We start from the raw sequence: 17,636 nt of genomic DNA, 5'->3' as shown, positions 1-17,636 counted from the left end.
TCACCAAAATTTATACCCTGCATTCTCAGATATCAGTACAGATATCATTATAGAAATCAAAACCTTAACATTATGAACGTTATTCAATTTCTGCTAATAGAATATAAAAAATTTTTGATTATCAGTTTTTTAAACTCTCTTTGAACCAACCGCTGGTACTGTTTTAAAAAGGAATAGTTGAATCAATTTCTTCCCATTGAGTTTGCAAAACAGAAATATTTGTCCAATCTTGCAATCACCAACCATTCTTCACCGCTATTACTGCTTGGAGCTGAGTTTATGCCCGCAAAGTATGTTGTGGCAGTTGAGCGGCTTGATTAGCTAGATATGGTTTAATATATTTGAATCTAAGTTCAGGAGTTCTTTCGATAATTCGCAGAAGTAAAAATTTATTCATCGTTACAAATTTTAGCTAATTTGTATATGAATAAAATGACATGCAATTGAAAACCGTTTTGTCAAAGTTCGACACATGTTTTATATACGGGAAAAAGGTTTTCGAAAACTGCTTTACACTCTAAATTGTAGAAATTGCTCGTCTTTTGACGATGCAGCAATCATTGTTTGATTTTTTTTCTTGAGATTTAGGTTAAAAAAAAAAACAAAACGGACCAGTACAATCACAATAAAAATGCCCAAAAGATTGACAATAATTTTGAGAGAATCAAAAAAATCAGACAAATTAATTATTTTAATCAATTTGAACATTTGATAGTCTTTCTCCCAAAACTATCATTTCCGCTTTTGGCTGCAAAAGAAATTTGTAAAACATTCTATTGTCAACCTTTTTTCACTAAGATCTGGGTACCATTATTGTTTAGCTGCACCCTGTGGTAAAATCAAGTCGAAAAACTAGAATATAGTGACTCTGAAATTCTTCTATAGGAAGAACTAGCAATATTTGGTTAAATTGCATTGCTTTCATTTTTTTAACAGAGGGGTGACAAGGAGAAGTTGTTTCTATTGAAATAATTGCAATTTCAACCAGAATTATTCTAATCTCTCTCAAATAAAATTGATGACAATTGAAAAACCCTACCTGAAAAACCCGCATCAGCTGAATTTTTATTCATTGCAACTGCTATTTTTCTTCTTGGAGCCTTATTGAAAATGAACTCATGTAAAAACTGGTTCCGACGAGTAGGAATTTTAAACTATCTGGCTATAGTTCCATGTAATTGAATTGAGTAGGTTTTCTTTCATGAGTAGGTACATTCACCCAAAGTAACCGATTATAAAACAAGTTCAAAACCACATTAAAATGGATTTTGTTTCCACTTTACTTTTGTTTTGCGTCGTGCAAAGTTTACTAGAGTTTCTGAATTTAAAAAATGAGTAGCGCGAAATCTTTGCAATTTGAGTGCACGACCTTCTCCAAATAAGGTGTGAAAGATTCTGCGGCCGAATTTCTGAACAAACGGGTGTAGCGGTCGTGATGTTATATTTTGCAACAGTGCGTTAAAGCTGGATTGTCACATCCTCTGTTATATTGTTCAAAAAAACAAATTTAGTTTAAAACGTGGAAAAGTCACATCCTCTGTTATATTCTGCAAAAATAACCAAGTTTAGTTTAAAACGTAGAAAAGGCTTTATGTGCATTGAAATTTGCATCTCAACAAAGTAGAGAAAAAATTATTATAGCTGTGTTTTATTGTCAGTGTCCACCTACGTGAAAAAAAAATGATTTTAATGAAATAAAAATGAATTTTGTAGCCCCGAAAAATCGTGATATTATAATCCATTTTTAATTGATTTTTTTTCCTTTTTCGTGGACACTGATAGTGAAGCTCAGTTATAATCAATGTTTTTTCATGGAACTCCAATGCGGGCACTAAGCTTACCTTTCTCAGAAGAAACGAAATTTTGTTGTTGTTTTTGTGTAGTATTTTGAACTGCCGCTCCCTGTTCCTGTAACAGAGTTTCCACAGCTTCCGAAGCTTTCGATTCCCACTTATCTCTTTCTAACTGCTGTTTCTTTTCAAGCTCGGCTCTCAGCTCGTTTTTTTCCTTCTCTAGTTTGATTCGTTTTTCAGAAATTTCAGTCTCTTGATCAGCGATTCGTTTGGAATGAGCATCCTCTATCTTTTGTTGCTGTTTTTTTAACTCTTCAACTTCTTGTAAAAGTTTTTCTTTATTTTGTTGGCTCTGCAGCTTTGCTTGCAACTGTTTCTGTTGGCTGTTTATTTTATCAAGTTTTTCTCCAAGTATTTTTTCCATGTTGTGACTTTGCTCATCAAACTTTTTTTGAAGCCTGTCGTGTTCGTCTTGCTTTTTTTCGAGATCTTCAATCATGTCTTTTTCTAATCTGTGCAATCTTGCTTCAAGAAGAGACTGACTTCGATCATTTTTCTCCGAGAGTCTTTGAATTTCCGCCAAATGTTTCTTTTCTTGATCTTCTCTCTGCTCTGTTTGCTCTGCTCTGATTTTTTCCAGATCTTGTCTGTGTTTTTCTTCAATTGATTTCATTTCTTTTCTCCTAAATTGAGTTTTTAAAAAAATTAACATTAAAAATCATGCAAAATTAGAAAACTTGGTTTTAAGAGTTAAGGCAAACGTCCTTTTCCTGGTTTGATACACTAAAGATGGCCATCGTTCAATCATTTAAAATCAGTCGAAAAAGTTTTTAACTAGAACTGATGAAAAGTCTATAAAAATGATGAAACACTGATCGTTCTCAATGTTCACAAAGGTTTCGAATTTTTAAAATTTTTCTTGTACCAAACTCGAGCGGTAATGAAAAAAGGGGAATCATTTCTAAGTCAACTCAATGACAATAATCTAGCATGATCCAGAATGCATTTTATGATTATCGTCCTATAAAACAACAATACGAATTCAAACTTTGCACTGGACAGGTACACAGTTTAAGGTGTGTAGATCACTGGAATCCTAACTGTAATTTATAAAGTATTTGGTTTTATTATTAAAATATGATGGGGGAGGTCCTGAAACATGCATAAACGTGCGTTTCAGGGCCTGAAACGCACGTTTATGCATGTTTCAGGACTTCCCCCATCATATTTTAATAATAAAAGTAATTTATAAAGTATTTGGTTTTATTATTAAAATATGATGGGGGAAGTCCTGAAACATGCATAAACGTGCGTTTCAGGCCCTGAAACGCACGTTTATGCATGTTACAGGACTTCCCCATCATATTTTAATAATAAAAGTAATTTATAAAGTATTTGGTTTTATAATTACTTTAAGTATTCTCTCAACACTTTAAGTATTCTCTCAGTTCTTCTCAACACGTTTTAAACTGCAAATTCCAATAACTTGTTAAAATTTTGTCTGCAAAAACGAATAAACCGCAAGTTTGGCCTCTTAGTGAAGTTGAACTTACATATTTTCGTTGTCCACCTGTCGCATTCTTTCTTTATCTGCCTTCTCTTTCTCCATGCGTTCGATGTAATTTTTCAGTTTTTTGTGCTCGCTTTCAACTTTCATCACGCTGTCAGTTAGCAACTTTGGCGAAATTTCCAAGAAACACCAAATAGTTTGTAACCCTTTTTCGAAAGCTTCGTTGTCTTCTGTCATCTCTGTGTTTCGACAAGCGTCAAAAATGAGGTACCGGAGTCCTTTACTTTTCGGGAATCTTTCGCCGACTATTTTAATATAATCTGCAGCTAATTGAGCGTCGGTACGTTTGTTCACACGCTCACGCTGTTCGACATTGTACGCATCCATCTTTAGTCTCGTAAAAACTATTACTGCCTGTTTCCAGAATTTCACTCCAAACATTTGTTCAAATATCTGCTACAGGGAATTTAAATTTTTACTATGAATAGAGTCTTATCAAAATTGTACCAATCAAACTACCATCACAAATATTAAAGCTAGAAAAATTTCGTTATACTTGGACAAGTTGACCTCGCAAAATATATATTAGGGTAACTTGGGCAAAAAAAAACAGCTTAAAGATAATAATTGTATAGTTTTGATCAGACTACTTCACGAAACAAAGCGAAAAAACTATGGCGTACGGTGTAACTTTTCCCAGCAATTTTAACTGCAAGCTGAAAAAATTGTAGAGTCTCTTTTGTGGTATAACAAGGTATGATATCATAAAAAATCCCTATTGGTTGTGATTCCGTTTCTCGAAAAATTACAAAGGACTTAGTGTGTATTTCGAGTTTAAAAATTGGTTTTAAACTTTTTTTCAGATTAATTTTTAATGCTTGAAATTTAAAATAAATTTTCCAATCTTATGATGGTACTTTATCAAGCTTTTGCTGTGTATCACCTATATTTTGTTAACTAATTCTGTCCCCTTTTCGATTTCTAGAAACTACTGAAACATTAGTGAGTATTGTTTTTTCGAGAAACCCAAATGCGAAAGAAACAAAAAGTAAGGCAAACAAGGATAGCTGCTCAGTAATTGGCCTCACAATAAAATAACAAACAAAATCGAGTTGAAAAAAAATCAAAAATTTCAAAATTCAAAATTCAATTTGATTTAAAAACAGAAAGCATGGAAAATTGATAAAACCGAGCAGTTTTTCTAGCTTTTTTATTTGTGAAACTACCCTATAGTTTATAATTAATCAAGACAATAATAAATCAGCGTAGATTTTTGTTTAAACAAAAACTTTCATAGTACTCAATTAATCCATTGTTACACTTAATTTTATTGATCGGATCCATTCTGAAAAATACGATTTGAGCCTTAATTTATGCTTGATATTTCCGTGATTGTAGTCCAAAATTAATTTCTTTGAAAACAACGAAATGCTTTTGGTTTTTGTTTGCGTAAACTAATTTTTTGATTGCTGAATTATAGAAGTTGTAGAGTTTATCAGTTGTTTTCTTGGGCAACATAAATAAACTTCGAGTGTTTGGACCCATTCAATTAAAATTAGGTATTCGGAACTTTTTGAAATATAATAAAAGGTTTTGATTGAAATTGAGAGAAAAATAATTTGATTCTTTTAGAACAGGGTCAAAGAAATTGAAAAAAATCAACATCTGAAAAAGAATAAATCATCAAACAAAATCAGTGGCAAATGAGCTTTTTAATGTGTGACCAAGGAGCTTAAAACTGTTTTCGCTGTTATTTCGGTTTGATTTTAGCTACCAGAGCAACTAGACTAAAACATTTGTAATTTTCACATATATTATACTTGGCGACGTTGAAGACGCAACAGCAAATTTCAAGAAACTCTTCCAAGGTGTATTTTTTGAAAGTTTGTAAAATAAATTGGCTTGCTCTGCTAAATCGCAAAAAAAGTTGTTGACTAACCTGGTAATAATTTTTTCAAATTTTTTTTGAGGTAAATTAACATTGACCAAACTGTTTTTCAAGTAAAGTTTTCGGTGTATAAATAAAAAAAAATGAACCATTTAAGCAATTCAGTTACCCGCACAACTCCAACCGTAATAAATGAAATTTTTTTGAAGTTTCGATTAGATAAAACAGTTTGTTTCCACCTGCCTTAGTTTAATGTGATTATTAGAAAAAAATATATACATAGGATTACATTGTCAAAAATATACTTTGAAAGGTATAACTATTATTCAGCAATTGAATAATTCATTATTGTTTTTCAGAAAAATAAGAACATCCATCAAGTTTATTCGTGCTCTGTTGCAACGCAAATGTTAGCGAGAATTTGATTGGACCAAAAGGTAACAACCACAAGCACAGTTGGGCAAGCGGACTAAGACAAAGTAACATAACGCCGATTATTTATGTGACACGACAGTTGACGTAGGTTCGAGTCCCCCAACTGACAATGTTTTAATATACTAAAGAAGGGGGTTATATCCTAATTTAACTGTTTTTTGTTTCTAATTCAGTTCAGCCTGATTAAGCCTGGCCGCCAAAAAGAGAAATTTGTCTCAAGGACATTACCGACCGGTTATTGTGGCTAGCTTGCGCCGATTTGTACCAAAACAAGCGGATGATTGAAGTTATACTATGTTTTGCTCGACCGAAATTATGATGAGTTTTTGCGGATAAATGCTCTCATTAATTTAAACTTCTTGAACCTTCATATTGTTAATTTACAGAGATTGAGCGCATATTTTGGGCACCCCACAAGGGAAAGTTTTTTGGTGTCCCTCCAGTACAGCACCCCTCCCACAAAAATTTGCCCGTTGCCCCCCCTACCCTCTTTTCGTTGCTATGAGATTGGCAGCTGGGGAATAAAAGGACAAACAAGAGGTTTGATTAACGTCTGCAATATAGTTTTCTGGCTGCTATCTGAATCATCCTTCCCAAAGAATTAGATTCCTGGCTATATACTACAACAGGAACTGCATTCTCGGGCATTTACATTCCTCGCAGTAGTATTCAGCTGCAGCAGCATTCTCGGGCAATTCAATTTCTGGCAGGGTTCACTAGCAGTGTTCTCGGTCCACTACTGCACCTGGGACGATCGGACGCCCCTCTCCAGCAATGTTCTCGGTCCACTACTGCACCTTGGACGATCAGACATCCCTCTCCAGCAGTATTCTCGGTTCACTACTGCACCTTTGACAGTCGGCCTTTCACAGCGCTTCTCAAGCAGTGTCAGTGGCCCACTCTATTCCCTCAGCAGAGCAATTGGATACGGAACCCATAACTGATTTCATGAATTTGTGTACGATTACTAGACGGTCTGTCGCTGCAACCAAACGAGGTGGTTCAAGAGTTTCTTGTCAACTACCAGCAAACCGGTGCCTCCAATCTCCCGAAAAACTGTAAGAAGGTTCCAAAACTTTTAAAACTTTCCACTTGTGCTATAAAATTTGATACGATGTCATACATGTTAAAACCTTTCCCGTAAGCTAGCACCCGGTACTTTTTCTCAATGTCCAAAAAATTTTGGACAGTTCCATTGAACTGAAATATTTAACAGTCGGTACATAAACAAACTGATTGACAATTTTTTCTCGATACCAACATTTTTTGGATATTTGTCAACAGAGTATTAATCTGTGAAATCAGAACATAGACAAGAGGTACTGGACTAGTTTTTTGGTTTGGTTTATGACTCGAATCTGCTGACCAGAATTTTCAGAAAAGTTTTATGAAAAAAGTAAAAAAAAATTGCAAAAAATCCCCAAAACGTCCCCAGAAATCTGCGAAACTGTGCTGTAAGATGACACCAACCTTATGTTAAGTGGTCTGGTAGTGAAATATTAGGAAAATTAAGTTGAGCTTTTTCATTCTCAGGTTTCTTCTGCGTGTGTTGTTGGAACTTAACCAATTTGCCTGATCCCCCACCCACCTTTGGTGAAACTGAAAGCCACTTCGCTCCAAGTAAATCAAAGATGTTTCTCCCGTCCGATTTTTGACTTCGTTGCGTGACAGTAATGTTGAGTGGTCAGGTACGGTGATATTAAGTGAGTTAATTTGAATTCTTTCATCCTCAGGTTTACTCCGTGTGTGTTGTTGGAGTTCAACCGAGCTACTTAATTTTCCATCCCCATTGGTACTTAAGCGTAACGTAGCCGTCGCATAGGTCCCCTAAGTGTATGTATTCATTCTAGGAGCTAGTTCCTCGGTTCACGCGCTCCGAAAACTTCCCGCTCCGTCCCAGAAGCGCGTCAAAAATACTTGCTTTACAAAGCCAGGTTTAAGTTTGAACTTTAACGCTAGGTACTCTCAGAAAACAATACAGTACTTCCTTCATCACTACTTGTCTCAACAAATGACCTTGTAATTTGGCACGACGCCAATATTAACTCAATAAGGTGGCAGCGCAGCAACAAAAAACGCAAGCTGAAAAGTGAGAAACTTGTCATTTTGTTATTAGGATATCGGACAAACATTTGTGCTATCGTATACTCTAGACGGAACGGAACCGAGGATATAGAAAAAAGTTTAGGTTCAACAGGTATTCTCGTTCTGAACTTCGTCAAAGACTTTATCTCTAAGCGTAACGCTTAGGACCAGGCAGTAAATGAGAAGAACAAAAGAGCTTCACCAGCCTGCTTCCCTTGAGTTAAAGAATCCCCTCCTTCTAAGACGTTATATCGCTAATCTTAATATCCTTAAGACGCGTAAGAAGCGGAACCGCCCAACACTTAAAGCTCGAAATAATAGGCTTCAGGCAGAAGCTTTGAGACGTCAGTTTCCCCATCTTGTAAACTATTATTGATATATTAATGCAAATTTAATTACGTACCAAAACAGTATCATTTTATTAATTGTTTTCTATTTGGTGAGCATCCGTAAAACATTGTCAGTTTGTGAAAAACTTGGACGAAAAATTCCAAAGTAACCTACGCAAGTTTTTTCAAATCCGTCTAAATGTAGAAAATGAGCTGCTTAAAGGTCACTCATTATTACTTGAGTACATTGAGTTTAAAAGTCGCACCACAAAAATTGACAATGCTGTTTACAAATTTAAAATTGCGTTGGAAAAATCTGTTGACGTAAATGAGCAATTAATTAGGTTAGCGGGAACAACGGAAAACCCTGAAAAACTTATTACTCAGCAATATCTTTGGCTTAAGAAAGTAACCGAAATAAACGATAAAGTAATGCGTGAAGCTCAGAGTTACAAGATGAGCCTTGAACCTTCGTCATTCCCAGCACCCATCATTACAGGAAGCAAGGGATCGTTATAACGAACTAGGTCTGAGACATCTTCACGCTCGCACAAAACAAGAGATTCAGAAGCACCAGTATCTGAAAACAGGTCTAAGGTCTCTTATAAGTCTAAGGATAGTAGAAACCTTGACTCACATAAGTCTGATAAATCTGCTTCTACTCTTCATACTTCGACTGTTCGCACTATGTCATGAAAAGAGAAACGGCATGAGTTAGCTTCAGTAACACGACGCCACGAGGAGCTGGAAAGGCAGTATCGAGTATCTATAAGACCTAATGAACAAGAGAACCATCTTAAGTTCGAACAAAGTCAGCTGGAACTAGAGCAATTGGCTGAAAGTCATGAATAGCAACCAATTGAAATGGAAATGAAAGCGTTTGAACTTGAGGACAGTTCATCCGAGGTTAGCGAGAAGGTAGTGGAAAGTAACTCGACAGGAGTAAGTCAAACTATTTCAAAAGTAGCAATCGATTGGACTCATGATTGGGTAGACTCTGTTAGTTCACAAGCACCTCCTGACGTTGCTAGTGAGCCAGGTTTGCTGGCCTTAACTCATGTACCAATTTCGTCAGAACCGACGACATCCACACACCTCGCTCATGCAACAGACACTAGTTATAGTCATAAACATGAGCACACTGCCTTGAGTGACCCTGGAATCCATAGTCATGGACATCCGGCTCTGCCTCAATTTGGCAATGCAAGCCTTTTAGAATTGCAAGCTTCTGTTCCATCTGTTTCATTCCCAGTTAACAATATGCATTCTAGTGCACACGTGTTACCATCACCGACTGCTGTTCCTTTACAGACCAGGAGTTCAAACATAACTAATGCCATCGGGCAACCGGAATCATTACCTGTCCCAATGATACCGGCACAACCCGGTTCTGGTTTTGTTTCTTTGTCACTTGTATTTGCTGGTAGTGACTTCTTATCTTCTGGAGTAAACCCACCGCCGATTTTCTTTTCGGCACCTAATTGCCATGCAGCGCCAATTCAGACGCAACATAATTTTCCCTTTGTACCGCATACTATGTCACCCAACATCAACTATTATTACACAAGTGATACAAACTTATGGCGATTGGCAGCTACAACTCCAATAGTCACGCCTGTTCAGTGTTGTAATGCTGGAGGCATTTTTTCTAATGTGACAATTGTTGTCCCACAGTGTAACACCGCCGTCCCGTATACTAGAGGTGAGACTGTGTATTTTAATTCTCCGCTAGTTCATCCCCAACATGTTCCGCGGCTTTCCAATTAAAGTAATACTGGTTATCAGCCAGTCAACGAATACTACGCACCGTCTTCCGCTTATCCGAACCAAGATTGTTCATCGGATCGACCTCTCTCCCCTCGTGAATTGGCGGAATTTTTGATGAGTAGCCGCAAAGATCATCTTCCTGAATGGAAGTTAGACCGGTTTGACGGCAACCCATTAAACTGGCATGAAAAAATTGGTCAGTTTAAGTCTACAGTTGATTCCGCTGTTCTCAACAATGATACGAAACTGAAATAATTAAAAACACTTGTCACAGGCAAAGCGAAAACCGCAATTGCAGAATATAGTTATAGTGGAGTTATGTACAAGGATGCACTGGCCACCTTGCAACAGAAGTTTGGGCAACCACACGCTTTTGTTGGTGCGCATCTTGATAAGCTGAATAATTTTCCTCCACTTAAGATGCACAATTCCGACAATATCATTAGTTTCTCCTCTGCCATATCTGGCCTCGTAGCAGTTTTCAAACCATTGTCATTCAACGATGATCTAAAGAGTGTTAACCTGTTAAAACAAGCTGTTAGTAAACTTCCGCCTAATCTCAAGGAAGCTTGGTCAATGCATACTGTTAGGCATAATTGGCAGCGTCCAACACTCTTAGGCTTTAATAACTTGTTGAATGAAAAGGCCGATGGGCATGAAAGATTACGTGTACTCAATTCTAAGGCAAGAAACGAGGAACCAGTTCAACCAAAAACAACCAAAGTTTTTTGTTGCCAATAGTCAGGTAACTAGTAAGGCTTAGGATAAGTCTAACTTTCCGCCGTGCGTTTGGTGTTAGGGTAGTCATGCATTGTGGAAATGTGCTGTTTTCAAGGAAATGAATGCTACTCAGCGAGTAAAATACGTAGCTGAACAAAAACTTTCCTTCGCTTGTCTCAATGGCAATCATAGTTTCCGGCAATGTTCTAGAGCTAAAAAATGCCCAAAGCCAGAGTGCGATAGCACAAATAATGTCTTGCTCCATGGAGCCGAGAAAATATTTCCTCGGAAGGAAAATTTGAAGGTCTCAAAAAAGGCTGGAGCAAGCAAATCCAAGGAGAATACAAACAGTTCCACCTATGCCGTTGTTAGTGATGTACATGACATTGAATTGTCTAAAGGGTTGTTGGGTTGTTGTCAATTGCAACACTTGGTGTATCCTCGGATGTAACCAGTCTCCTGACGTTGGTTCTTTGTGATAGTGCATCGACTCACTCCTGGGTGCCTTAGTCACTCGTTAACCGTCTCGGCTTAGTAGAGGAGCCCGTTAAATTTTCAATTTGTGGTTTCAATTCATCCACCGTCATTGAGACTCAGAGGGTCAAGTTTACAGTTTTCTCCGAGTCGAATAATAGTGATTCCGTATATTCTCTGTGTGCATTTGTTAAAGACAATATTGAGTTCATCTTGGGAGATGATAAAAACTCACCGTGTTCCGTTCGCCTATAAACTGGGTCATAAGTGAACCGTTGCCGCCGTCCGTTAATTCTACTTCTTCGTGTTTCAAGTGTGTTATTGAAGAATCTTCTCTGACCGACCAGATAAATTCCTGGTACGAGTTGGAATATTATGGTGCTTTCAAACAAGTCGATGCCCGTTCCGCCGCGGATAAACATGCTTTATCCATCCTTAACTCTGAAACCGTTCACAATGGCGAAAGATACACTGTGCCTATGCTTTGGATTGATAATAATGTCAGTCTACCAAACAAACTTTACTCGTCACTCGCCCAATTTAAAACAATGGAAAGAAGATAAAGTGAAGACCATGAACAGCGCGAAAGATACGCAAAAACAATTAGAGAGGACATTAGGAAAGACTATGTCGTTAACCTCGAAACGCATGATCCGCTTAAGCGTACCTATCGCGAGTGGTATTCTTCCACACCATCCCGTCATAAAACCGAATAAGCCGCGTGAGGTGCGTCGAGTCGTTAATGGGGCTTCTAAGTTTCACGGCATATCCTTAAATTAGTCTTTATTGGTAGGTCCGGACCTACTCCAAAATTTAATTTGTGTACTTTTGCGGTTCCGTCAACACAAGTACGCCGTCTCCGTGGATGTAGAGGGTATGTTCCTTCAGGTAGGAGTCCTCTCCCACGATCAAATTTCACTCCGTTTTTTGTGGCAGGAGGATACCACTTTCGATGTGGTAGTTCATCAGTAAACTCGCCATATATTCGGCGCACGGGATTCCGGAAAACAGCAACTGATAATATGTCCACACACCCTGAGGCCGCCTCAGTCGTAAATGAAAAAATATACATGGACGATTACTTGGATTCGTTCGAGAACTTTACCCATGCAATTAAAATTAGCCGCGATTTGGTTTCGTTACTAAAGTTGGCAGGATTTAAATTGACTAAATTTGTCAGTAATGCTGATGAAATCACTTCAGCAAGGAACCCCGAGGATTGAGAAACCTCGTCTTCACCCATCAAGGAAACATGTAACGGTGCCGAACAATCATCACACGTCTTAGGTCTTAAGTGGTTGTTAGCAGAGGCGTGGATCGTCCTCTCGATAAAGCAATAACTCAACGAACCGTCTTGAGTTTCGTCTCTTCTGTGTTTGACCCTGTTGGGTTGGTAGCTCCAGACACAGTTAGGGCCCGTCTTGTGCTTAAATATATTTGGAAAATCAGTGACCAAAGTTGGGAAGATGAATTGCCGGAAGAGATAAAAGATAAATTTCTCGAGTGGCACTCCGGTCTCCCTCTCTTAGGGCAATTGACTATTCCCCGCGGTTACTTCACAGAGCCTGTAGATCAAATTGAGCTCCACATATTCGGTGATAGCTCGCAGGACGTTTTCTGTGCGGTTGGACTTTTGCGTGCGGGACTCTCGAGCTCGCACAAAACTCAAATATCCTTCATCTTTGGTAAAGCTCGTGTTTCGCCCATGAAAGGGCTATCTATACCGAAATTAGAGCTTCAAGCTGCTCTGCTCGCCACACGACTGAAAGATGATATACTGACCGCCCTCACTGTCTGCATTAACCATGTCTACATGTGGACAGATAGTACAACAGTTTTGCAGTGGCTAAACTCCACTGAAAAATTACCTGTATTCGTCGCTAATCGTGTTGGCGAATTCCTCGAATCGACCACTATTGATGAGTGGCACCATGTTCTGAGCGGCGATAATGGTGCCACTCATCAAAGTTGGGACGACGAATTGCCGGAAGTCGGGACGACGAATTGCCGGAAGACATAAGAGATAAGTTTCTCGAGTGGCACTCCGGTCTCCCTCTTTTAGGGCAATTGACTATTAACCGTTGTTATTTCACAGAGCCTGTGGACAAATTGAGCTCCACATGTTCGGTGATAGCTCGCAGGACGTTTTCTGTGCGGTTGGATTTTTGCGTGCGCGACTCTCGAGTTCTCACAAATCTCAATTATCCTTCATCTTTGGTAAAGCTCGCGTTGCGCCCACGAAAGCGCTATCTATACCGAGGCTAGAGCATCAAGCTGCTCTGCTCGCCACACGACTGAAAGATGATATACTGACCGCCCTCACTGTCTGCATTAACCATGTCTACATGTGGACAGATAGTACTACAGTTTTGCAGTGGCTAAACTCCACTGAAAAATTACCTGTATTCTTCGCTAACCGTGGCGGGGAAATCCTCGAATCGACCACTTTTGATGAGTGGCACCATGTTCTGAGCAGCGATAATCCAGCTGATACCGGCACGCGGGGGATTTCTTCAGAAGCCCTCAAGGATAGCAGCTGGGTTATTGGTCCGAGCATTCTCAGGAATTTTGATTGGTCGTTTATACCCAACGAACAATAAATTTCGTTTGAAGGGTCCTTCTTGTGATGTTGATAATTGCTTGGAGACATAATCTTCCTTCGTCACCGATGTCACATCCATCAAATATCCCGAACAAGGGTTCAATAGGGAAAGGTTCAGTTCCTTTACGAGATATGAACGAGTAGTCGCTTTTATGTTGAGGATGCTGCCTTCACATACGCATTTTCGTGATAAAGACTTACGAATCACCGACCCCACTGAACTTGATATTACAGAAAAAAAACACTCACCGCTGGCAAACCTATTAAGAAAAGTAGTAAAATTGCCACGTTTTCGCCATTTATGGGTCCCGCTGGTATCATTCGTTCAACCGGACAGATCGTGCGCTTGGTGAAAACCGAGTTCGATATTGAGTACCCAATATTACTCGACGCCCGACATACTCTATTTCGTTTGTTGGCCCGCAGCCTCCACCACAATAATTTTCTTCAAGGTTTAGATTTCATGCGCTCCGTTTTAAATATGGAATATGCAATACTTGGGTTACGTCGACTACTTCGGTCTATCGAATATCAATGTGTGACATGCCGTAAACACAATGCAAGTACCATCCAGCCAATAGTGTCCGATATAAGCAACCACCCTTTAATCATACGGGTGTGGATTACTTTGGACCGATTTACGTTCCGGTTCGCAGAAGCACTGAAAAAAAATGGGGATTTCTTTTCACTTGCCCCACCACCAGGGCTGTACACCTTGAGATTGTATCATTTCTGGACACTAGTTTTTGTATCATGGGCATTGAACGGTTCATTGCGCGTCGTTGTACACCAAGCACGATCTGGTCGGATAACGGCACGATTTTCGTTGGTGCGGAAAAGGAACTACTTGCCTGCATCAAGAGCTGGAATGGCATGGCTCCGACCATTTCTGCACACAAAGATGTTACTTGGAAATTTAACCCGTCAGGCGCACCCAATTATGGCGGTTCCTGAGAGCGCCTCGTCCAAAGCGCGTACTGTACGATATCCTAGGCAGTAGGCGAGTCACCGAAGAGGTGTTAGGAACAACACTCTGCTTAGTTGAGCAGGCTTTGAATTCGAGGCCAATCACTCCCGTTAGTACTGATTCACGTGACTTAGAAGCGTTAACCCCAAACCATTTTTTGCTTGGACAACATACCACAAGCTTTCCTTCGCTTTTACCTGAGGAGCACTTCGACCACAAGAAAAGGTACGTGCGAGCGCAGTCATATGCTAACGCGATTTGGTCTCGTTTGCTTCGCGATTATGTTCCCTCGCTGAATAATCATTTCAAGTGGCACACTCATTCTGATTTCACTCTTAAAACAGGCGATCTTGTCCGGGTGATTAAGCCCGATAGTCCGCGTGGGTACTACCCTCTTGCCCGAACCGTCAAGCTAAACTACGGACAGGACGGTTAAGCTCGATCCGCCCTTGTTAAGACCGCAACCTGTGAAGTCACTCGGCCGATCGTTAAGCTCGCTCCGGTTCTTCCTTCTTCAGGGGGGAGGATGTTGCAACGCAAATATTAGCGAGAAAATGATTGGACCAAAAGGTAACAACCATAAGCACAGTTGGCCAAGCGGACTAAGACAAAGTAACATAACGCCGATTATATATGTGACATGATAGTTGACGTAGGTTCGAGTCACCCACCTGACTATGTATTAATATACTAAAAAAAGGGGTTATATCCTATCTTAACTGTTTTTTGTTTCTTATTCGGTTCAGCCTTGACTGAGGCTGACCGCCAAGAAGAGCAATTTGTCTCAAGGACATAACCGACCGATTCTTGTGGCTAGCTTGCGCCGATTTGTACCAAAACAAGCGGATGATTGAAGTTACACGATGTTTATGCTCGACCGAAAATATGATGAGATTTTGCAGATAAATGCTCTCATTAATTTAAACTTCTGGAACCTTCATATTTGTTGATTTACGGAAATTGAGCGCACAAGCTCAGAAATTTTTTTTCTTTTTTCTCGCAATTGGGAATTCTACGATACAACATTTTAACATCGTCAGAATTATAACTCGAAAAGGATAACTATTATTCAGTCAGTGAATAAATCAGTAATATTTCTCAGAAAAGTAAGAATATCTATCAAGTTGATTCGAGAAATAAAAAAAAAAATTTTTTCTTGCAATTTGGGAACTCTACAATACAACATTGTAACATCGTCGAAAAAACACTTTGAAAGGTATAACTATTATTCAGCAAGTGAAAATTTCACTAATGTTTTTCAGAAAAATAAGTATATAGATCAAATTGATTCGCGCTCAGAAACCAAATTCCTTTTTTCTCGCAATTTGGGATTTCTAAGATACAACATTGTAACATCGTAGAAAAAAAATACTTTGAAAGGTAAAACTTTTATTCAGCCAGTGAATAAATCAGTAATGTTTCAGAAAAATAAGAACATCTATCAGGTTGATTCGAGCAATGAAGAAATTTTTTTATCTCGCAATTTGGGAATTCTACGATACAACATTGTAACATCGTCGAAAAAACACTTTGAAAGGGATCACTATTTTTCAGCAAGTGAATATTTCACTATTGTTTTTCAGAAAAAAAAGTATCTTGAAATTTTGGATTTTTTCAGTTTCTCTGGATTATTTTTTCAAAAACGCTCAAACGCCTACTAAATTTGTATGGCAAGTTTACGTATGCCTACGTATGCTCAATCCATGAATACTTAAAAATTCAAACTTTGAAAATTATCAAATTTGAAAATTTTTGCCAAAATTTAAAAGTTTGTTACTCTCTTTGTATCATTTGTGAAGGACAGCATCAAGACTGTCAGGTCGTGTTGTATGCATTTTAAATGCAAGAATGTCAAACCTTTGGTGCATTGATGAAACCAAGGTCTTTGTCACTTGCGTTCGGTGACTAACACAACCCAAAACTTTTCAGACTCTAAAATTAAAAAAAAAATTTCGTTCATGGAAAAATATTTATCATACACTTTTCATATATGGAAAAATGCTGATCATAAAAGTTTCATACAATTTTCTGTACTTATGGCATTGTATGGAATTGTATATTAGGAAGTTTTTCATGTATAAAAATTGTATGAAAATTGATTCGCGCTCAGAAACCAAATTCTTTTTTTTCTCGCAATTTGGGATTTCTAAGATACAACATTGTAACATCGTAGAAAAAAAATACTTTGAAAGGTAAAACTTTTATTCAGCCAGTGAATAAATCAGTAATGTTTCAGAAAAATAAGAATATCTATCAGGTTGATTCGAGCAATGAAGAAAAATTTTTTTTCTCGCAATTTGGGAGTTCTACGATACAACATTGTAACATCGTCGAAAAAACACTTTGAAAGGGATCACTATTTTTCAGCAAGTGAATATTTCACTATTGTTTTTCAGAAAAAAAAGTATCTCGATCAATTTCATTCGCGCTCACAAAAAAAATCCAATTTTTTTTCTTGCAATTTGGGAATTCTACGATACAACATTATAACGGAAACCATAAAACAATTTAATCTACGTGATTCAAGTTTTTTGGTATAAAACAATAAAACCTTTCTGCTGACAAAAAAAAAACAAAATTAAGTTGGAAAATTCACAGTAGAAAAAATCTAAACTCCAAACTGCAAACCAAAAATCCAAACTAATTTTTTCATTTTTTATTGAAATAAAATTTTCGTGTTAGCCTTAAAAAGACAGCCTTTTTTGAGAAAAATATGTCCGCATAACTTTTTCGCTATGATACAATCCCGGATAATTTTTAAGGTTAAGGTTACAGCTTAAAGTTTTTACGCGTATGTTTGAGTAAACTATCAAATATTAACTGATAAAATTACTCAGAATACTCTAGCATTTTTATGTATAAAAATTACATGACAAGCTATTTTTCCATATACTAAAAGTTTATAAGAAGACAGAAAACCACATTGTTTGAGAGGAAGGAATCTGACAGACACTAGCTTTTGTCTTTTTATAAAATTTTAGCATTGGAAAAAGCTTGTCATACAATTTTCATATATAAAAAATGATATTTTGACAATTTTTTCTTTGTGTGTATTCGTACCAAATT

The 17,636-nt window shown here is 37.8% G+C and overlaps 1 protein-coding gene across 1 annotated transcript in view; it reads right to left on the bottom strand.

Annotated features, from left to right (window-relative positions):
- LOC134853669 (cytadherence high molecular weight protein 2-like) overlaps positions 1 to 17,636 on the bottom strand; it is a 67,384-nt gene that overhangs the window by 767 nt on the left and 48,981 nt on the right. Inside the window, exons 5-6 of the mRNA XM_063869679.1 lie at positions 3,347 to 3,759; positions 1,842 to 2,476 (exon numbers count right to left, since the gene is read on the bottom strand). Coding sequence (XP_063725749.1) covers positions 1,842 to 2,476; positions 3,347 to 3,759 — 1,048 coding nt within the window. The remainder of the gene's footprint in view (positions 1 to 1,841; positions 2,477 to 3,346; positions 3,760 to 17,636) is intronic.

This window comes from Symsagittifera roscoffensis, chromosome 8, assembly GCF_963678635.1.
Source record: "Symsagittifera roscoffensis chromosome 8, txSymRosc1.1, whole genome shotgun sequence".
NCBI lineage: Eukaryota > Metazoa > Xenacoelomorpha > Acoela > Convolutidae > Symsagittifera > Symsagittifera roscoffensis.
This window is presented reverse-complemented; position numbering and strand designations above follow the sequence as displayed.